Source organism: Perca flavescens, chromosome 20 (assembly GCF_004354835.1).
Source record: "Perca flavescens isolate YP-PL-M2 chromosome 20, PFLA_1.0, whole genome shotgun sequence".
In the NCBI taxonomy this organism is placed as follows: domain Eukaryota; kingdom Metazoa; phylum Chordata; class Actinopteri; order Perciformes; family Percidae; genus Perca; species Perca flavescens.
Genome location: NC_041350.1, coordinates 10,982,797 through 11,007,052, shown reverse-complemented (window position 1 = coordinate 11,007,052; position 24,256 = coordinate 10,982,797). Strand labels below are relative to the sequence as shown.

The 24,256-nt window shown below is 40.9% G+C and overlaps 1 protein-coding gene across 1 annotated transcript; it reads left to right on the top strand.

Annotated features, from left to right (window-relative positions):
- Positions 1-14,671: 14,671 nt before the first annotated feature.
- syf2 (SYF2 pre-mRNA-splicing factor) lies at positions 14,672-23,754 on the top strand. Its single transcript, XM_028566684.1, has 7 exons — positions 14,672-14,744; positions 15,080-15,184; positions 15,451-15,576; positions 16,497-16,614; positions 20,872-20,962; positions 21,533-21,631; positions 23,315-23,754. The coding sequence occupies exons 1-7, from the start codon at positions 14,727-14,729 to the stop codon at positions 23,478-23,480; spliced, it is 723 nt and encodes a 240-aa protein (XP_028422485.1). The 5' UTR covers positions 14,672-14,726; the 3' UTR covers positions 23,481-23,754.
- Positions 23,755-24,256: the final 502 nt, after the last annotated feature.

The following is a 24,256-nucleotide window of genomic DNA, read 5'->3' as shown; positions in this document are numbered from 1 at the left end:
GCTGAGGCAGGAAGAGCTGGGAACATATAGAATAGGGTGTGTCATAAGAAAGCTGTTATTTCACCACCAACTGTGCACTGGTCTCATAAATCATAATACATGTATAAACAGTATAGTAACAAAAATTTCTCACAGGAATTGCTGGGACATTAATTTCTGCATCTCAGATGCTTCACAACAGACAGAGGACAAGCTCTTCCCACAAGCCCCCCATTGTACATACATTATTTCCCATTCAAATAAAATAGACAAAAGAAAAATGAAATCTAGTCAATACGGTATGTGAGAAAATTAATCTTTGTGATTCAGTCTTTTGCTGCCTAAAGTTAAAGCATTTTATCCAAATCATCCGTAGTTTTTTATCGTTTGATTGATACATTAATCTTAAAATAAATAATAACTACGAGATTGACTTTCTTGGACTTAGCTTATCATCCCAAGTTAGCAAGGAAGCCCAGTAATGATCAGTGGGCAGTGACACATTCACTCGTGGCAGTCAGGCGACAAAGAGACCAAAGAGACCATGAGGCACCATTTGCTAGCAATGAGGTGTGTGCCATGATGTGAGTTATTGAGCCTGCTGCATATCCAAGTCAATGGGGCCTTCCCTTCACCGCTCCCGCCCTGTGGCCTGAGAGGCTGTCTGCAGACTGTAGCTGGAGCCCCTGGCAGTCTAAGTGGAACCACATGGGGGAACCTGATAGTGGCACTTGGCCAGAGAAGTTAACCTGGGCAGTGCAGCAGGCAGCTCCAGGCCTGAGAGATGGATGGTCACTGCCGTCGAGCCTGACCCATTTATACACCCATACAGTACACAATATCATGACATAGTGTCATTGTACATGCACACATATGTGTGTACACTCATGCATCCCTGCACAGACACTTTATCCCACTTGCCCTGATGTATACACCTCATCCATCCTACACCCTCTTAGGGGTTTCTGCGGCTGCGGTGCCCTCAGGAGTGGCTGGCCGATAAGGAGCATTTACCGTAGGGCCAATCGGCATGCGAACAACACCAAACACACTAATGGGAGGGAGACAAAGCCACAGGCCACAGACATCCAGTAAACAGCAGACCACAGTCCACGAGATGTATACACGCTCCTCCATTTGACCATGCAGGTACACCGAGGCATCAACCAGAGTTGTGACTTCCTCAAGTCTTCTGTGTGTTACCACTTGCTGTGTGGCCAGGGTAACTTGAGTAACTGTCTACTGTAGGCTTGCATATACCAGCACAGGGCCAGCTACTGTGGGATAACAGCGTCATTAGGTTGGACGCTGTCTTACACCTCAGCACTGTGAAGGATCTTTAATTGGTGGGTTTGGTTAATAGAAATAATCAGTCTCTCTCTCTGTCTCTCTCCTTCTATCTACGTGCTCTGCAGCCATGTGCTTCCAGTTAAGTTGGCGCTCAGCCCTGGGCAGAGGTTAAGTGAAACTACCTGCTCCTCTGTGTCTGGCGATTATTTGCTTTGTCCGCGGTGCTGTCAGATCATAAAACACTTGCGTCCACTTTCCTCCCGCTCTCAAAGTCTCCGAGGTTCATTATTGTTACGCCTGGACGTGTGGCTGTACAAGGCCGCCTCTCTAATGTCACCCTGTGACAGCCCACTGAGGGTTTCACTAACAACACATACCACAGGCCAATATTTCAACAGCAAAATGCACTTCAAACCTTTTCCAAAAAAAATGTGCCCTTTATTTACACAATATTGATGATCATCAGTCTGGAAGTGATACAGTAAATAATGAAAAATGAGGTTTCTGCAGGCAAATGGGATGAGACATGAAAGCGGACTGGAGTGCTGGCTCTGGTTTCCTGTCTGAATGGCTGTTAATTAATGGAGCAGACGAAGGCCATAATTCTTCACTGGCCCAACCCTGCCACAGTGCCAGGCAGTTCAGTGATCACAGTCGTCCACATGCTGCTGGCCTCATGCTTACATTGTTTTAGTGTTGCATTTTTTCCAGTTTGAAAGAATTCACATCTATTAGTCTTCTGTGAAACCCAAGCCACTCTCTCTCTCTCTTTCCTTTTTCTTTACCCCCCACTCACTTGCAGAAAGAACGAGAGAGAGGCAATCTGAAGCAGTAGATCCAGCAAAGATCAAACCTTTTTCACCCCCTATCTGTTTGGAAAGCCAGTCCATTCTAAATGATTTCCAAAACCGCAGGTGATTCGTCTCTGTCTCTCCCCTTGACTTCATTTGTAGGATTCAAAGATCAAAAGGGCATGCAGCTCTTCTAAGATGAGCTCTAATCGCTTGAACTCCAGCACATTCATTAAAGACAGTAGTATGGATGTCTCTGCACCAGTGGCAGCTGAAAACGGCCCGCTCTAAATTTCTACTCTCTTTAGCAGACGCCACTCATGGGGAAACATTGGCGCCTCCCGTATACTGTGATTAAAGTACATGGATGAAATAAGATACAAGGAAATTGAAATGATTAGTTTTTATAGTAACCACGACGACTGGCAAGGCCCCACTGCTTCAGAACAGGAACGACTGAGCCAATAAAGCGATTGCATTCAACTGTAAACGAGGGGGTGGGCAAGCAGGCGAGGAGGGTATAAGAGCACATAGCAGAGTAAGACAAAAATTACATTGATTATGTATTCCAAACCATGGATTTCTCTATGAAATATGGTCGGCTTTCAAACATGGTTGAATTTCAGAGGTATAGTCAGAAATCCCCTAAACAATGTCTGGTTTCGATCACTGACAGACTCTGACATTTCTGTCATGCATGTAATTCCCACATCAATTTCCCCAGTGTTTTTTGGAATGTGCACATTTTAAACCTGCAGTGACTAACTTTTGAGGGCAACAGAAACAATCTGTGAACACCACATCATCACATTATTACCTTTTGAGTTGATATTTTAACAGTTGCCTTTTTATACATCCAGGATATACAAAGCAACATTAGGATTCATTGGGAGTGTTACTGGCAAATGTAAGTCCAATTGTCACTCTCCCTTTAGTTTTTGGTCTACACCACATGTGTCAAACTCAAGGCCCGGGGCCCAAATCCGGCCCCTTGCAAATTTTGATCCGGCCCGCATATCAATGCATACTGTAATTATGCGACACTGCCTTGCAGAATTTGACAGATTTGCAGACTTTGAGACTCAGAATTCCCCGCAGAAGCAGAGAGTCTTTTAATATTTAGGCTGTGAAACATGTTGTTGTGAGTCGGCTGGGTGGCAGCTGCTTTTAAAAATGTAATGTTTGTTTTTCATGACTTGCTAAATTCTAGGATGGCTAAGAAACATTTTTGCTGACTTTTTTAGGGTTTTATGTCAACCAAACTGTATGGGAGAAAGCTACATGAGACATGCAATAATACAAAGTTAACTGACTTTTTTTGTTAAATAAAAGCATGTCAGTAAACTCAACATGTCTGGCCCTTATTGTGATCGTCATTTCCAGTTTGGCCCTTAGTGAAATTGACACCCCTGGTCTACACAAATCCAAATATATCTGCCTTTTTCTTTTTTTAAAGAGTATTGTTTGGGCATTTTTAGGCCTTTATTTATATAGGACAGCTGAAGACATGAAAGGGGAGAGAGAGGGAACACGAGATGCAGCAAAGGGCCGCAGCGCAGAGTCGAACCTGCGGCTGCTGCATTGGTGAGTAAACCTCTATATATGGGTACGTGCTCTACCAGGTGAGCTACCCAGGTGCCCATATCTGGCTGTTTAACTAAATGCTCCACTATGTCCCTCAGCTAGTCGCTAACTTTGCCTGTCTGCCGTTTGGTACTGGGCAGGTAGGGTACAGTCGGTTGTCTGTGCTTTTTCTCAGGAAACATGACAGCGCTGATACTGAGCCAAAACAGTGAGCTGAGAGATGTTACGAAGTTCTGAGTAGTTGAGAGAAACTGCAGAGTTGGGTGATAATTATGATTATGAATGACCCCTTTCACATACATATAGCAATGTGATAAATTGTTTATCTAAAACTGCGTTAATGTTTGAATGGCATAAAAAATCCAGGCTAAAATTGTGCCACAGATGTAAAAAAGCTGAATTCCTCCCCACCATAATGAGTACCCAGTCACTGTCATAACCCATTCCCACAATATAATGTATGTCTCTTTTTATAGATAGGCATATTTTGTTCATGCTTGGCTTAGTGACCTTGTTTTGCACTGTCAGCTTTACTCTTCATGGCTGTACTGCTTACTTATTTTTGTATTTTTGCACCTCGCTCTCCCTCTTTGTGTCCTGAGGCGTGGGTGTAAAAAGGACCGCATTCCCAGTGGGGACAGTTAAGTCCATCACAAGAGGAAGCAATCAGATCCAAACCTCCAAATGACAAGTGTCATCCTCCCCCACCCCCATCCGGCCGGAGCCTGTGAGTGGTGGTTGGTTGGTCCCATCTTCACCACCATTTCTGGGCTGGTGTTCCCACATGCCTGAGCTGGAAGGCTGGGATAATGAGACGCTATACGCCGGGGACAACAAATGCATCTGCCCCCGCTTTTAGTCACATTGCAAGTATGTATGTGAAATTCCCAACCACAAATACAGTATGCAGAATCAGAGTTTGGACGCAAATTACACATTGGTCATGATGAATGAAGTATATTTCATAGAATATGCTTTAGTACACATGGAGTAGCAATTTTAAACATGACAAACTATAAATAACTCACATTAACAAGTGTTTTCAAATCTTTTACTGAGCCTAAGCAGCGCAGGCTCTATTTTCAGTTGAATGTTGTGTGTCATTTTGAATGGTATCAGAAAAGGAAATGAAACGCACGTTTTAATGTTAACATTAATAGCCTTAGTAATATTCCAAAACCAGAGATGGGGAAGCCTCGTAAACAGGGGAGGGAAATAGTGCTGAAGTAAAATGCATGGACGATTTGTGCAGTAATTAATCACATATGAATTAAAACCGTCCAGTCAATTAACCACTGCTCACACTCATCACACAACCCCCACTAGCACCACCACCCTTCACTGCCTCTCTGCTGTTTGATCCCAGGCCTGTGTCCACCCACCAGCCTCCCAATGCCCTCTTTCATCCCCCGCCCACCTGGCACTAGAAGAAAGGCTGCCTCTAAACACAGTGCAGAGTGGGCCGGGGCCAGCGGGCATCGTGCCGTGCATACATTTCCACATTCTCTCATCGCCTGTGCTGTGTTTCCTCTCCAGGAGACATACATCAGCCACCGCTGGGCCTGCAACTGGCCCTGCCCAGCTCCTTTCCGGCTCGCAACACGACTACAAAGCCATGGGGTAAATGACAGGAGTGGAGACCATGTACAGCGTGACAGGGAAAAAAAGAGGAGGGGAGGGGGGGATGGTGGATATTTAACATGGAAGTATTAAAGGGAGCACAAGTAAAAAAGTAAGGGCATATTCAAAAGCTCTCTAGTGAATGAAAACATTCAGCGGCATCACTGCGTGTCTTGCTGTGAAACTGGGTGAGGGTGTGGATGTCATGGCTGGATGCCAAAATGGAAGCTTCAGGGCTTCGTAGTACGACACAAATTGTCACATGCACCAGTGGCCAAAGCCAAACCACCATGACCAAGGGTGGAAGTGACATCATTCTCTATGGCTTGGCAAGCAGGGATGATGGCATTATAATAGCGATGGCGTCGCACTGGAGAAATGAGCCAAGATTTGGTTAACCACAGAGGAAAAGACATGGGGATGCAATGAATGACGAGAAAGAAAAGGGATTTGTCTCGTTTGTCAGGTGAAGGTTAATTGATCTTGTTTTTAGCCCAACTAGCAGCATGGGTCTAGGGATGGAAATATCAGTCCATCGGGCCACCACTTCAGTCCAGACAACTTGCCATAAAATCTTTCACATTCCTCCATTAAGATGAATCCTAATGACTTTGTTGACGGATTGCCATGAAATTCTGTACACACATGTCATGCTCCCCTCAGGATGAATTTTAATATCTTTGGTAATACCTTAACTTTTCATCTAGTGCTATCATCAGGTCAAAATTGTACTTTGTCCAATACTGCTTTTACTTTTGTTATGCAAGTATTTAAGTACGTATGCAAGTACATAAACCTATGACTAAATACTAATACTAAATAATTGTGTTTAGTGCTAATAAGCAAAAGTAAGCATGCTAACATGCCAAAGAAAATGTTGAACATATTAAACAATATACCTGCTAAATATCATGTTAACATTGTCATTAGGAGCATGTTATCATGCTGACATTAATGTTCAGCTCAAAGCACCACTTTGCTACAGCCTCCCAGCACCGCTTGATACATTTCAATATTACATGTTGTAGAAATTGTGTATCATACATTAAACAACAAATGTCCTTGCCTAAAGAATGTATGAGAGGTTTTATCAGTCAAATAACCACCTTAATTGACTATGTAACTATTAAATCGTATTGTGATGCTACAGAAGAAATCCAAATCATTAACTTATAGTTTTTGTTAGCCCAATACAATTTATCAGCCGCCGTATCAAATGGCCCCATTTCAAACCACTTCTTTTAGGTTTTGCTCTCAGGACACTGAAGACCCACGCTCAGCACTGGGGCTTTCAAACGAATGGTACTTCCGAAGCATCCTGAATGTGTGTTTATAAACAAGACTCAATATTATTGTGATGTCTGAGCTGAATTCGATAGATTTCTCTACTGTCAGTTGTGCTTCCGCTGCAATACGATCCGAAATTACATTCAACAGCAACAGGAGACGGGCATGGCTCATTCTCTCTCTGTGCTGTAGCACGGCCTGCTGCTTCTCTAACTTCATCATAGGGGCTCGGTGGGGCTCGCAAGGGGCCATGGGAGACTGAAAACACCCTGGTCCATTACTCAGACTGAGAGGCTAACCTGGAGTTAGAGTGTCTTGGCTACCTCCATCAGAGTCCCGTGTCTGGCTAGAAGTGTTCCCTCAGAGGCTTTTTGCTTTAATGGACTCTGCTAAACGCATTCTCTCTGTATATTACCTTTAGGATTGGCCATATCTGGTTTCTATATACTCTGTTTACACATGGCTCAAGCTTGTTCTGCCTAATGCTCTCCCTTTTTTTTTCTTCCTTTTCTTCCCCTCCATTCCTGCAAATATTCCTCTCTTTCTCTACATTCCTGTGTTTTATGTTTTTGTTCTTGGTTGACATCAATTCTCTTTTCCTCTTGCATGTACTAGATTTAGAAAGGGAACTTCAGTCTGAATTCACACTGAACATTTTCCACAGCAGTCCGCCTGCTCCTCCCTCCCAAGAGGGTCAGATTATAGCCCGCATTAGGGAAAACACCTCATTCATTCACACACATAACCCTACATCCCTGCAGATTGTCTGGCTGAGACAGTTCATTGACTCTGGAATATCCGTCACTGTTTTCCCTGTCCTGTTCAGCGCTCCCATGTGTGCGTCTGGTTTTAATGACTGCGAGTCACCCACAGACCCGTTATAACTTGATGGACCAAATAGTGCCAATACCACACTGGAAATTTTTACACTTTAGAACAACCTATTCAAACACCAGCAATTGCTTTTGTCATTTATTGTATTTGGTTGTCATGGTTTTGGTTGCATGCCATTGCTCTGTCCTTCTCTTTCCTCTTCTGCCTCTTGTTCTGATTCATCACTTCTGTGTGCTTACCTCTCCTTTTTCTCAGACCATTCCTGCCATTCCTCACCTGCCCACCAGACATCACTGTTGAGTTTCCTCACATCCCGTGCTTCCACATCAACAATCTGTTGATGACTGTTTAAAGGTGCTGTAGGTAGGATTGCAAATATTTTAACATCGTCCCTCCCCTCTTTCCAAGCCCAAAACGGTCTCCTAAGCCCCTCCCCCCACAAGGGAGAATGAATGTGTGTGCATGAGCAGTGATTGACACGCAGTTAGACACACACACACACACACACACACACACACACTTTGTTGCATGCCATAATCATTTTTAAAGTGAAAGAACAAAAATACTAAAAAGTGGCCGCGCATTTTCAAATTAAAAATAGTAGCAAAAAAACTCCTGCACATTGTCTAACTTGCAAAGATACATTTAATACCTGGCAACGTTTCAGTACTAGACCTTCATCAGGTAAAATCTATAAAAATAGTAGAAATATTTGCATTGTGTGCGACCCGACACCGGATAAGCGGAAGAAGATGGATGGATGGATATTACATTTCCTTATTTTTTTATTTTAATGATTTCCTAAAATAAATCCCCTCATTAGCATCATTAGTGCTTCATAAGAGGAAATTAATGTTGTACATATATTTATAGTTAGGATAGTAGGATACAAAAAGTGTATATTTGACTTCAATTCACCTACTCATCCCCCAGCTACAAAGACACGCAAAGGTTTGAGAGGACCTTTTGAGTGTGCATTTAATGTTTTCTAGCTTCAAGAAATACATAGCATCTTTGACCCAATGAGAAAAGAACGGAGGAACGTGTTTTCGTTTTACTTTAAAAGGATCAAACGTCTCACAAGGACTGTATGAAAGCTATGACCACATAGGCTTTTTTTTGGTAAGAGAGCACAGGATTCCTTTGATGTTAACCCAAGGGGAAATTCATTTGAACCAAAATCTGGACATGGCTTTGTCTGCCTCTTCTAATAATGAAGGAAAACGCTTGGTGACAATAATGCCTGCCAATGCAAGTCCAAAGTCTTGTTTGAATACATTATTGTTTTACACTTCCATTAATAATCATCAATGAGTCCCTTATTTCAAGTTTAAGTAGTAGGCTTTGTAATATTGTATGATTTTATAGTGTGAAGTGTTCATCCAAAGTTGAGCTCTATACAAAAACACTGCGCAGATTTACTAATCCATTGATAGCAGCGATTCCATTGGAGAGAATGATATTGGTTAAAAATGTAGCTGTTGCAGATGTGACCTTGGTCCTCCAGGATTATTTGCCCGTTTTAACCAAATAACATTTGTTTTTAAAACACCTGTAAACCAGTGTTACAGTGTATGTATCACAATATTCACACAAGGTGAATTTAGTAACTTCTGGAGCTTTTGATAGCTGATGATCTTTCAGAGCACTTTATATATGCACTTTATTAATATAGATACAGTAATAACTGTGTTATTGAACGCTCAGAAACAGCTACTAAATGGTAAGGTTTTTTTTGTCTCAACTGTTTCTAATGTCAAATATAACTTTCAATTTAAGATGTTATGGTTGCGGACGAAGATGGATGGATGGATGGATGGATGGTTGCAAAATCTGTAAAAAAAAATATATATATATATATATATATATATATAATTCTAAGACTTTATTTGTATTAAAGTCTCACATTGCAAATTCTATTTTGACATTATTCCCAGAGGAAAATACTCTCTACCTTGAGAATGACTATATTTAAATGTTCTGCTTCACAAAATAAGTTGAGTTTGTTCATTAATATAAAAGCCCTCTTTAAGCCCTAAAGATTTAAGAGAATAAACCATACTGACCATGAAGAAAGAGCGCATTTATCACTCAGCAGTTCACAGTGGAGGCTTTGTTGTTGATACTGTTTTTAGTTATTTGGCACTGGTTTTATCATCATTAGATTTGGAATTAGATGAATTACCTTAAACTAAAGATGAAAGGTTCCACTGCAGCTTTTGCAGATTGGTAGCTCTCAGAGCACAGAATTAGGTGGGAATGGGATTGTGTGTGTGTGTGTGTGTGTGTGCGCGCGCGCTCCCACATGCATTTTGACACGTTTATGTGAGGTTATCTGATCTGGCAACTGATTTTGCGTGTCAGGCCGGGGACAGATAGGGAAGACTGTTCTCCTACACAGCTGCATGTCCAGAGGCTGTTGACTAGCCACCTCTTATCGCAGCCCTCTACAACAGCGTATTGTTTGGCCAAGTGAGAACTTTATTCTCTCATTAAGGTCACTGGGTAAGAGGATGGGAACTCAGAAGCGGAAACCCATGATTCTTTTTGGGCTCCGCTCAAGGGAAGACACTCATGTTGAACTTGTGTTTGGTGGTGAAGGGATGCTTCACAGCAGATATGGAGCCCAGTGCTTTGATCTGTGGTGAGAACTCATATCTATTGGTGATTGTGGGACACAATTGCATAACCCTAACCCTTTTTATTTAATATCCTCACTCAGATTTAATGGGACTGTCATTTCTGGTAAAATATAAGGGAAATGCCTCCCTCTTGTGGTAAGCGGGAGTTTAATGGGCTGTCGGAGAAAGTGGCTTCATCACTTTAGTATACTTTTTATAATATATCTCAGGATGAACATCTCACAAGCACTTCCCTCTGATAGTCCCACTTGGGCCATATTACAGGAATCGTTCAAACTTTTTTTTTATTGCATCCTATGAGTTTATGTTGTTGTTGCACTTTAATTTTGATCAGTAATTATGATCATTAAGTTTGTGGATCAGTCTGAGTTCCTTTGGATGACAACACAAGAGACATCTGTTTGCCCGCAATGTAGGAGCCGTGGAGCGCTCTCCCTGTGGTTGCTGCTAGTGGAAAACCCATAATGGCCTTTAATTGGGACTTTAATTGTGTGTGGTGGAGCAAAAGCATTGACTACAAAACTGGTGGTATTTGAGTGCATACATGCGTCTTTTGTGTAAGTATATGTGTCGCTCATCAAATCCTCTTCCTCTCTTGGCCTGTGAACGGCTGAATTAGAGCAGCTGGTGCCGTGACAAATCATATACCTCATGATCTACGTGATATTAGAGTTATTTTGCCTAGAGGGGTTAGATGGTATTTGGTGAGTCAAGATATACTATCTTGGACACACATACACTGGCATTTGTGTTGGCGCAAAAATGCTTTTGGTGTTCGGCGACTAACGTCCAATAAGCTCTATGTTCACACCATTCATCCCTGCCCTTCGGATACGTCTAAAAGCAGCAGCACCAGCAAATCAGTCAATCTGAAGCATTTTGACTAAAAGGGACCGCTGGTAATGATGGAAAGTGGGAGGAATGTTTCAGCTGAAAATTAGCTTGATGACAAATGACCCTGTGAAAGATTGCAATTTCTCGCACATGTATAGCTGCAGTAAGTATTTTGGCAACATTACAGACAGATGCTCTCTTAATGTGTCTTATCATCACCCTTTATGTCACAAGCCTGCTATTCAACATGGACTAGATCAACACAATCTCATGAACGGGTTCACATCGGTAGGTATGGCAGAGAAAAAAAATCAAGGGAGAGAATGGATGTATGGAAAGAGTAGTACAAATGGAGAAAAAGGTGGCAGGGCATGTGTTGAACACACAAAGAAGCAGCAAAAAGGGGGGGGAAGGAGAGAGATGAAACGGGACGGGTCGTGCCTGTCATGATTATACTGGCACCAGTGGGAACATGTGGATGAGATGGAAAACAAGACGCCATCTTGTGTTCCATACATGTCTGCAGCGCCTTGGCCTCTGTTAACACACACACACACACACACACACATGCTCACATTTTACACATTCACACAAACACACACTGGCAGAGCGAGGCAGGAGCTTGTGGTTCCAGTCCAGTGACAGTGGCTTGTAGTCAGGGTGGCGACGCTTCAGGAGTAGCTCCTCGTATTGGAGAAGTATGTTTGTGTTGGCCCTGAATTAATAACTTTTCATTTAGTGCGGAAATGACAGGAATAGTAATTAAGGAAATGGAATGATTTTATTGGCCATGATGTTTATATTAGGTTCCAGATGTCAAGCAGCTGCTTGCACAGCAAGAGGCCCTGCCCCCCCATGTGCTATCTAGAGAAACTTTTATTAAGAGCAAGATAACAGTGCCAGTTAAATGTATGTCTGTGTGTACAAAAAACATAGTATCTCATTCACAGCATGTAGGAAACTGAACTAATATCATGTCCAGTTTGATTAATGGTTATGAAGGACCATGAGGTCTGCTATGTATTTATGAATGTGCCCCTAAAGTGCAATTTATTTGCAGATATAATGTTACTCTATTTCAGGCCTGATTTGCCTGACTGGAAAAGTTAATATCGAGGAGTGGCTGTTCAGCATTTTTGGGTGGCCCCAACACGTGTGAGATCCACGTCGTACTGTACTAAAGTTTAGTATCCCTTAAATGGCAATGACAGCGTTGCGTAGATCCTCACATTGCCTGTCACAAAGTCAATTAAATTTAGATTAAACCAATCTCTACTGTAACATATGAAGCTGCTGTTGGGATCATGAAAAGCACTGGCACAGGAATGAACAGAAAGACTCCTTTGTTGTCATAATATGTAAACTTACAGTAATGTTCACACATACTGTAAATACGGATGTTCCTGTATTGTGCAAATATTTCATTTTTTCCCGACTGATTAATGTCGTCTAAAATATATGTTCTGTGTAGCAGGTCCCCAAACACTGTTTTTATTATTTGACATTAACTGTTGTCAAGCTACTATACTGTACCTTTGGTTTATACATGACCTCAACATTAAACGTGAAGTTACAATTGTTACTACATATTGGTTCTCGCTAACTCTGTCCAGGCAAAACATGTTGGAGCTTCCAGGGCAGTGAGTGAGTGAGTGAATGCACCCTGAGGGGAGTTTAGTTACCATATGAGAATACTTGAGAACTGTAAAGGATGTGTGGACGACATTAACAAAAAGACTAACAGCTTTTGAAGACAAAGAACCCATAAGACATACTGTAAACTCTCACGCTCATGTTGTATTGATGTCTGGAAATTTAAAAGTCATATACTGTACACAACTCTATTCCTGTTGTTTTGCAACTGATCTGCACACTGCCATTGTACATTTGAATCAGATATAGAGGAAATGCTCATTTGCTTCTTCCTCTGTTACTTTACTGTTACTCTTCATTTGAGAGTCATTTATTATGAAGATGTTTTCTCTTTTGCATGGCAATAGTTGAGCCCTGCCCATTACTGTAGCCAATGATGTTTTGTTCTGTTGTGATGTGCTCCCATCTGGTTTCCAGTGAAAATGCATCACTCCATTAACATTGCCTGTGATCTAGAGGATGCTTTAATCTAAGACTATAAACTCCACTTAATTACATCCTCCAAAAGAGCTCTATTAGTACATTGCAATCAAACAAGGAGCACATCCATTTTGGCAAGTCAAACATGCTCAAATGCTCTTGAAAGTGTTTACTTTCATCTTCTGATCATAGAATCATATTTGGAGGTCTCAGGTTATGTTCCAAGTTTTTTTTGTGGGTAAAAATGTCATGCATTGCTAATACATATGAGATTCCACTTCTCTGCAGCAAAAACAACCATAACAATTGAGTTTAGGGGAGTCTGAACAGGCTCTCTGTGTGGCACACACTGATGACTTTATGCTTGACCTTTCATGCCTCTTACTATAACCTCCAGTCATATTCATAATTGCTGTCTGTGTGCGTCATGCCAGTTTCCATTAGTCGAGCAGTATTTTGCTATGATTTTAAACTTCAAAAGGAAGCAAGATGGCATGGTTTAAAATTATACACAAAGACATTATTGTAAAATACAAGATGCCTGGCAATTACTTTTGCCATGGTGCCATGATAAAAAAAAGATCATTACATTGCTGCAAATAATTACAGTTTCTTGTAATCTAAAAGGTTTGACATTTTATGTCTGATAACTTGACTCTGATGACACTAAACTGCTACATGGTTTCTAGTTTTCAAATAATTCCTGACAAGACTTTCTAAACATGAGCTCCTGTCCTATTCTATTTTTCTGTTATGTTGTTTGTTTTTTTATTATTCAAGTAAAGGGTTTTCTTGGGTTTCCTTGAAAGGCGCTAAAACAATGCAAGCTATTATTGCTATTATTATTATGTCTGTTCCTCAAATGTTTGATCAGATAAGAACATTAACAGGAGTTGTAATAAATTACAAAATGCCATCTGTTCAAAAAGGGAAAGCCTCCAGCTCTTTTAGAGAGCAACGATGTAAAAAGCTTCCTTCACAAGACAGAATTGTTTTCAAAAAGTCCATTGTGACCGCAGGCCATGTGCATATACTAGGAAATTTCATTTATTTTTGTGATAGACTCATGTAGACACACCACTATTGGCCTCCTTGATGCTATTATAGAAGGTGCCTCAAGTTCTTTTATAAATGTAAAAATTATTAGGCTAGACCTTAAAGCTGACACATATTTCAAATTGTAGTCTATCCTCATATCATTTGTATGTGGGGCTTCCTTGTCATTAAGCCACTTTTTATGTAGTGTTACTTCTACTTGATCCAATAGATCTGTCTCTTGCACCTTACTTAGAATAAAACATAAAATGTCAACCTTGAACTAAGCAAAAGGAAAAATAAAGGTCAGAAGCTTAACTTTTCTTTATCAGGTAAAAATACAATATTTACATATATATTTTTTATATAAAATAAAATACATTCAAATGTTTAATATATATATATATATATATATATATATTAGGTAAAATATGACACAAATGAATGAAAATTGAAAATATATCTGAAATTGAAAGAAAACGGAAAATATTCAAGATTAGGGAAAATACTCAAGATTAGAGAAAAACTGAATTTCAATCCTTTTGCAGAAAACTGCTTCAAATTAATCCATCAGTTTAGAGGAATAAATGGAGCCCTCCCACACATTTTACATTTCTGTATTAAAATTGTTCTGACAAACTAATAAAATGTAAAACGTTTTTTTTTTTTTTTTTTGTAAAACGTTTATTTTCTTCTTAGTATCCGGTATGAACGTCACACTTCCTGTCTTCTTCCTAACCGTAACATTAGTGCAACAATGGCGTCCTGTAGTGAGGTTAGTAGCTTCATTTTAATGTCAAATTACCCAATTTATTTGGCTTTGTGGCAAAAATATTGTCGATTAATATAATTCCTGTGAGAGCGATGATTCATTTTGCCGGCGGAGACTGTGTTTCTGGTCCACTCTTGTTGTTTACAATATCGTGTTGTTGTGCTAAGCTAAGTTAACCAATGTTGGCGATGGCTAATCAACGTCAGCTCGTCCCAGACTATTTCTGCTTAATATTTTAGGCTATCTTGTCTGAAATAAACTACACTTGGTCATTAAACGTCTCGTTCTATAGTGTATTGTCCATAGATAGTAGTAACGTTAGCTGTCGTTATTTTCAGGAGTCCGCTAACGTTACAGCCACTGAAGAGGGACCGAGTGAAGCTCTTTCGTCCCAGAAGAGGGAAGCGAGATTACGGAAATTCCGAGAGTTACATTTCAAACGGGTAAGTTGTTTACCTTTTCCTGATTAAAACACTTTTACTTTCTGAAGACAATATCTTATTTTCGAGTGTTCCTCTAAGCTATTTGGCTATGTGACGATGGCAAGCTGGACGCCTGTGAAAACACTTAACAAGAAATTATCGTGTTTAGGTAACGTTACACAGTCTGCCTCAAGACGATATACGCGTGGATGGTTATTCTGATACATCCCACTTGCATACAGCTGCTTGTAAAAGATTTCATGATGTGTTGTTATTTTCCACTGCAGAATGAAGCACGTAAAATCAATCACCAGGAGGTTGTGGAGGAGGACAAGAGACTGAAACTCCCAACTAACTGGGAGGCGAAGAAAGCCAGACTTGAGTGGGAGCTTGCTGTAGACGAAAAGAAAAAGGTATCTATAAGCATAGTATGCATGCTCTATATAATAAAGAACCTTGAACCTATGGTACTGTAGTGTACATATTCAGTATGATGACAAGATGTAGGCATGCACCCAAATTAAATTTTTTTGTCGAAACCGAATATAACGGAAAACTTGGCCATAGGCCGAATAACCGCATGCGGTTTTTCACCTTTTTTTCCTTGGTAGCTCATGGTGGTTGAGCGTGTGGCCCATGTACTAAGGCTCAGTCTTATCGCAGTGGCTCGGGTTCAAGTCCGACCTGCGGCCCTTTGCTGCATGTCTTTCCACCTCTCTCTCTCTCCCCCCCCCCTTTCCTGTCTTCAGCTGTCCTGTCAAATAAAGGCCAAACATGCCCCAATAATGTGATTTAGTAAAACTACTGACTAAGACAAAAGGCTGTGGTAGCACATTAATCACCGTGCAAAATATGTAGTTCACTCTTTGTCTTTAAATACATAGCTGGAGGACCACTACTTGTTTGACTCCTGCTAAAGGCCTGATTTCCTTATGCGCAGCTCTCAGGTGCCTGAATCTTCGTTTGCATGCATATACTCAGAGCCTAGATTGTGTACGACAAAATTAATTTCCCCAAGGGAGCAAATAAAAGTGTATTGCCACAAACTCAACATAGGGACAGTTTACATATGAAATATCAAATCAAAGAGTCATATATATGTATGGGATAATGTAGAGCGAGCCGGTCATTATTGCTATTAAAAACCTGACACAGTCATACAGGACTTACAAATGTTGATTTTAAAATGATTTCATTCTATTAAAATTATTTAATTCATTTAATTCATTTAAAAATAGTCCGCCAGAGTCTTTGAATCAGAACTCTATGGCGAGGAAGAATGCTGTGATTGGCCTGGCCATGTAATAAACATATATTAATGTTTGTTTTTCAGGAATGTGCTGCCAAAGGGGAGGACTATGACAGAGTGAAACTGCTTGAAATCACTGCTGACGATGCAGAGCGGTGGGAGAGGAAAAAAAAGAAGAAGAACCCAGACACAGGATTTGCAGGTTGGTGGCAGGGTCTCCAGTGAAGACAGACCTAGACTGTTGGCAGTCTACTCATTGTTTGAACTTGTTTTATAGGGTATATGAGACATGTCATAGTCAAGTGTGAATGAACTCATTAGTAAATAACTCAAAATTCACGTCAGTTAGTTGGCCTGGTTGGCTTTTGTAATTTTATTAGTTTATGAAAATATAAAATGGCAGGTGAACAACTGCCAGATGATCCTGTCTAAAGGCGCTGACACACTGGGCCGATAATCGGCCGTTGGACAGTCTGGCGAGGTCAGTGACTCGAGTCTGTTCGGTGTGTTCCGTGCCATCGACCTTCATTTTGGCCGATTTGACAGGCTGAATCGGCGGGGCGGGCACTGCCGGCAGTCCGACTCAAATGACCCATCTGATTGGTAGAGTGCTAACCCGGAAAATGGAGCGTGACTAGAGTCTCTCAAAATCTGACAAATCTTTTAAACTGACCTTTGTCTATCTGAAATGAAGACAATTTAGCAACTGCTCGGCCTATTTCTCGCTTAAAATGTTTTCAGAAAACCACCCAGAATCAAAAGAAGCACCCTCCAAAGACCTAAAAATCTTGCCGGCCTAGCTTTACTTAATTTTATTCACTATTATTGGGCATGTAATATAAAGACAATCTTACACTGAATTGGAGGGGGTTGTCCCAATGAGAGCGAGGCCTGGGTGCAAATGGAGCTTGCCTCTAGCTCATTTGATCTAGGCTCCATACTATGTGCCCCAGCTCCTCCCCCTCGAGGCCAATTCTGCACTAACCCTGTGGTCTATCACTCCATTAGAATTTGGTCTCAATTTATAAGACACTTTAAGCTGCAGACAACATCGGTGCATTCTCCCATAAAGAATAATTATAACTTCCCACCTTCTTTCTCAGATTCTACCTTTGGAACTTGGTCCTCGAAGGGCATTAAGTCTATTTCCAATCTTTATGTGGACGGCAAGTTTGGTTCTTTTGACCAACTCTCTGTTATTCGATTTACCAAAGTCTCACTTCTTTAGATTTCTCCAAATTAAACACTTTGTCCAGAAAAGTATAGCCTCCTTTCCAGATTTTCAAGCGAACAACACAGTTGACCATATCCTTTCGTTTTCCCCTTCACGTAAAGGTCTAATTTCGATTTCTTTACGACAGCATAGGCGACTTCTCCCTGCACTCTTTGCAGGATGTGAGGAGACTCTGGGAGAACGATCTCGGTGAGGAATTTACAGAGGATCGATGGAAGGCTGTGCTTGACTTAATACATACTTCTTCCCCTTGCGCCAGGCACAATGTGATACAACTCAAAATAGTTCTAAGAGCACACTTGACCAAGACAAGACTGGTGAAAATCTTCCCTAATGTGGACCCTTTGTGTCCTCGCTGTAAAGGTCAACCAGCGGACCATGCACATGTTCTGGTCCTGCCCCAAACTTAGCACGTTCTGGGCCAACATCTTTGGGGCCTACACTAAGATGCTTCAAAGAAACATCACCCTCAACCCTATAACAGCCTTATTTGGATTTACTCTTGAAAATCGCCCCCTCATAGCATTCACCTCCCTGATTGCCAGGCATCTCATCCTGCTCTCCTGGAAGGAACAAGCACCCCCCAGCTTCACTAGATGGATTAGAGATGTTATGCACTTCCTGAAACTTGAGAAGATCAGATATACCCGTAAAGGCTCCTTGCAAACATTCGGGAAAGTCTGGGCCCCTTTTTTAAAGTACTACGAGAGCTTGCAAACACCATTAGATAAGGATGACTAAGGTGCTATTATTATAGTGGAGCGGCAACTCCCTCCCCTCCCTTTTTATTTTTATTTATCCATTTATTTATTTCTACGTATTTGACTTGACTTATTCACTTAGGTATATTATTATTATTTTATTATTATTATTTTTATTATTGCTTTGTTATTTTCTTCTACTTTCTCCTTTACTAGTAATCACTTACTTTGAAATTTTGTGCTAAATTGAATATGCTTCTTCTACAATGCCTCGTTGGACAAGCACTTCATTGGTCAATAATTTTTGTGATGATCTTGACTTAAAGGGACAAACTGGGATGGGTGGGTGGGGTGGGGATATCTTTCACACTGTTTAGTATCTGTATAACACAGCCATACTTTCTTTGTATACATTTGGTCCAATATGTACTGTAGAAAATGTTACTTGGTTTAATGAAAAATCGATAAAAATTGCTAGAAACACATTTCGGTGAACTATTTTAATACAGTATGAGATCGTATTCTGAACAAGCCGCCATGACAGTCTGTCTTTGAATTTCCGGAGACACCAGACCCACGTGACGCGTTTGTCCAATCAGCTGCCGGTTTTCATTTTTGGGCGACAATACGGATTAGCGTTATGGCGAGACTGCCATAACAGACTGCTGTTATGGAGACGTATTACGTCGCTTCGGTGTGTTCTGAGGCATTTTTTTGACCAATTTGGGGAGACTGATCAGTCCAACTGCCTTTTCTGCCGAGGGTAGGCTGTCTGGTCAGTGTGTCTGCAGCTTAAGGCTGCGTTCAGACCGACTTGGCCCACGTGGGGACAACGCTGCCCTCTCATTGCCAACGCACGGTGCTCTGGTAAAACAACGAAGGGTCGTCAGTCATAAAAATTGGAACCTTGCTCAACTTTTGTTGCAACGCAATGTCATCCAGCAAACATTCCTGATGGTTTAAAGAAATAGTTGATGATAATGTTGTTAAATCCTCTCTGTGAGTATTGTACCTCGTTGTGCAGTGTTTTTGTATCTGATGAGCCATTAAGCGCTCAAATCTGTTACATAGACTGGACTTCCTCGATCGTATGTAATGTCTCGCTTGTACCTTAAACGGCACACATGCTTGGGGCATAATGACCCAGCCTCCGGCAACTTTATTTTTTATTTTTTTGCTTTTCAACCGACCTTGTGTCGGTAGGTAGGGCTGGTTATCGTTCAAACATTTTCGATACCGGTACCGAGACCAATACCGTGACTTTGATACCGGTTCCTGAACGATATTGTTTTCGAAAACAATTTTATAAAATCCATTTGTACAAAAAGAAAGTACAATATTACGGCACAGATCTTTTTATTTATTTTGCTCCTACTACGTGAGCCCTGTCTCTGTGCGTCACGTAGAGTTTTTCCTGCATGCTTCTACGACGTGTGACGTCAGACCAATCAGCAGCATTATTAGATCTTGGTAGAAGCATGCTGCATGCTTATTGGCTCACTGTTGCTGATGAGATTTACTCTTTAGCTATTGAAATTTGGTATTGAATTACAAGGCATTTTTCGATACTAAGGAGGCAGTTCGGTCGCTGCCTAAAAAGTATTGAATTCTGTACCCACCCAGCCCTATCGGTAGAAGGAACCCAAAGGATGCTATCTTTTGATTACTCACCACTAACCTCATATTCACTTGAACAACTTATTAATTAGGTGTGTGAATTAATTAAGCTCAAAGTACAGACTAAAGACTGCAGTCTTGATTGGGTTTTTTTTTTTTTTTAAAGAAATCTAAACTAACACATTTCTTCAATCAAGAGGGAATTTCTGTTGCTTTCACACTTAATATGATCAAGGCTGGCAGTCATTGTTTAACACGTTGAAGTGATTGTCACTGATTGTTTTGACTCTGTAAATTTATAGTCGCGTCAGAAAGTAACATGGAAGCAAATTGTGATTGGATTGAACTGCTTTATTTTAGGCATGACACCACAGAACCTCCATCTACTCATTTAGTGAATAGTAATTTAATACAGTTTACTCATGAGGAAACAAGTGGTAAACTGTGATTCTGGTCTACTATTCTGTCTTGCTGTGCCATGGCATGTGACCTTTTTTTTTTTTTTTTTTTCCACTTTTATACCACACAGTGAAATGTTGCTATCCTATAAATCCTATACAGCAGCAGTGTAAAGAGCAGTACTGGTTGCATGTAAGAACCCCTTGGGATGTTAATCATCTCAAACTGCTCCCAATTTAATCTACTGGAAAAAAAAAACCTTGCTGTGTCTCCTAAATATGGCTTCCATCTGTTGCATCCAAACCTCCTGTGAATTAAAACCTCTGGGGAGAAAATTATCACCAGAGGGGCTTCAAAAGACGAAGGGAGGAGGAGGAGAGTTGCCTCTTTACCCCTCCCTAACCAGCCGCCGGTTGTGTTGCTGATCCTCGTGTCTGCTTGCTGTTTGTTCCGGTAATTTGAAGTCAGTCTGTTTTTATTTCTCACCGTCTCACCCAATGGACTGCAGGTTATGCCGAGGCCCAATTCCGACAGTACCAAAGGCTCACTAAGCAAATCAGACCAGACTTGGAAAGCTATGAGAAGCAGAGAGAGGAATGGTGAGTTAAGCCTCTGCCCCATCTGCTTTCGCTGTGACAATATTGTATTTGTGCCTTTTAATACTTTGTACAGACAGAAGAAATGTGGCATTACTAGATTTTTGTGCATTCCTATTAACAGGGCCATAAAAATGATGATGACATAAGAACCCTTTTTTGATATTAAGTCCGTAACTCTGACATTTCTAGTCAAATACATTTTAACAATTTTCTTGGCCTCATCTTAGAATTTCCCCATCACATGTACACAAAGCATTTTTCTATATGTTATGTACCCCCTCATTTGCCCTGGGGTTGGTGTTGACACACTTCTGAAGTAATTTTAGGATGCAATGCATGTATAATAAGATGGAAGAGTTCAGTGCCTGCAGGTTTTTCACCTTTAAGGACTGACGTTCATGCGGAACTGTGAAGAATGCACAGAACACATTTTTCTCTGAAAGCCACATTATCTTCTCTGATTGGGATGGCCATATCACAAAGATGGAATAGAAAAGTCAGTTTTAAGTCTGTTAAAATTGTGATAATCTGTGGTTATGCATTTCTAATTCCTTTGCTGGTGCTCCACAGTGGTGTTGACTTCCACCCCACGTCTAATAGCCTGATCCACGGCACCCATGTCCCATCAAAGGAGGGCATTGACCGCATGGTGGAAGATGTTGAGAAACAGTAAGTCACACTCAAAAACAGACCATAATTCCATTAATTTCATTCTTAAGCTCAGCCCGCCCATTAAGTATCAGCTTGACTTACTGGGCAAACGACTAAGATAAACCTTCCTACTAACTGCCCCTTCTTTGGTTTTTGCTCTTGTGGCTGCTGCCAGTGAGAAATAACAAGCACTCAACGCTAATGATGGAAAACTTTGACCAAATTATTAACTATACACAAGACATATTAATAGTTGTAGTAACACAATTTCATCCCCCTGTGACTTTAAGAAAAACGACCATTTATAATTATGATTGGCTTAAGCAATACTAACATTTTATTTCCTGTATCTCAGAAAAACAATGGGTACATTCAGACCTTTTTCCAGCATTGGTAAACCACAAACGTAGTGTGGAGTCTGGAAATGAATTTATATATCTGTCGTGAATTTGTGTCCTCTTTGCCAATTTGGAAAATGTTGATGTTTTGTGTGAACCAGGGAATTTCTGATCTAAAGAAATCAGCCCAGAGTGAAAATCCTGATGCCATCAACTGATGGGAGGCAGTTTATTAGCTGCATGGAAGCTACCAAACCACCTTAGACGATATTTCTTATGGTCCTAGTCAGAGCACAACTCACGGGTCCTCATTTATACCTGTTGCCTATGTACAAAACGGGCGCTGAAAGAGGTATACGCCACTTCCCACGCAAAAGTTGGGGGAATCTATAAAAACAAACCTGATGGGAGAATGTGCACACCTGTATGGAAACACTATCAAATCAAATGCCGCTTAGTATTTTCATCAGGGCTGTCGCTCCATCACATTCCCCAGCCCATGTTAGGGTGATGCCTTTTTTTTTTTTTTTTTTTTTTTACCTCAACCTCCCTAACTAAGCTGATTTTAATCATCATCGCTTGATGATGCCTCAGTTGTTGCTGTGATTCACCGTAAAGACGAATTGATCAGCAGGCTAATTTCTATGCATCAACATTAATTGCCTGCAGGTGTACATGCACACAGTTTTATAAATCGGATTATTTTTTCGCCGCACACCATTTGCAGCTTTTGTGCGTACATTCACTTAGTATGGATCCTACGTACTGTTTTATAAATAAGGCCCCTGGTCAGACCATAGCAGGCTATCTACATGACCTCATGTTAAACAAATGGTCCATACCATACTTAGTGTTTTGGTAAGTGGTTGTGGGTAGATGGTTTGCCAAACCTTATTATGAAAGCCACTGTAAAGTCAGAACGCAGGGATCAAACCATGTATTCGGTGTCCCTCACATTTCAACTGACGGCAGCTTCAAACAGTTTTTGTCTTTGCTACAGAAGTCCCTTTCACCTTTGATTACCCTGGTCGTACCCTGAGCGGTTGTATGTTTGAGACAGCCTATGGCTTGTGTTAGAGATGCGACTGTGGGGCATTAGACAAGGATTCAGTTGCCAGGGTATGACGCACAACAATGCTTTGAAGACACAGTAAATCTAGACTGGGAGCTCACAAATTGACAGTATTTTCCTTGAGTATGCATGTGTGCGTTTGGTTTTCCATCGCCACTCCTTGCCAAATTTAAATGCACACCCCCCCAAATAATTGCCTGTACCCAATTATTGTTATTGGATATGCCATGGATAGTGGCCATACTGGTTTATGAAATCTTCCCTTAAGCTGCTTTTATTTGCAATTGTCAGGATAGAGAAGCGGGCCAAGTACAGCCGACGCAGGGCGTACAATGACGACGCAGACATCGACTACATTAACGAGAGGAATGCCAAGTTCAACAAGAAGGCGGAGCGTTTCTACGGCAAATACACAGCCGAGATCAAACAAAACTTGGAGAGAGGCACAGCTGTCTAGTGGGTCCAGTCAGTCACCTCAGTGGACATGCTCACTACTTCTTCATTTCTGTGATGGATATTATTCTGCATACCTAGAATACATATATTGAAATGCTAAAATGTACTCTGTATTGTAAGGCAGTGTGACATTTTTATACCATGCTAAGGTTATTTTGAGTTTTAAGTTCTGTTAGATGTGTGGTGTACCTTTGTACATTATTAGAAGTTAAAACAACTGTTATCATTATTCTTATCCTTTTTATTTTTTAAATAAACCACTTGGTTATCTTGCACACTTGTTTGTTTTTCTGTGGCTTTACTTGTGTGTGGTCTCATGATAGAGATGTTTTCAAGCGTGAGAATATACTAGCATCAAACCAAAAGAATGTTTTAGTGGAGGTGCACAAAAAGGACCAACAACTGAGCAATTGAATTTGTTCATTATCATTGACATCTCAGTCTAACTTACTTGCCCCGAGCTGTGACATGAGCAGGAAAGCCTTGTGACTGGAGAACCGATAAGACAACAGGTTCCCATGCAAGCCTCCCATTCATCCAACTACTGTCTGGGAAAATAGGCACATTGCACCCTCTACAGGGTAGACAAGTCATCGGTGTGTGTGTGTAGACATACCAGCATTGAATTGAATCAAACATATTAGTTATTCTGTTATATTTAATCTTGAATCAATCAAACCTCACAATAAATGTATGGCATGCCTTCAAAGGATAGTGTGCAAAGGCCATGACACAAATAGTTTGTTTTACTGATGAAGGGTAAGGGAGGGCTTTGAT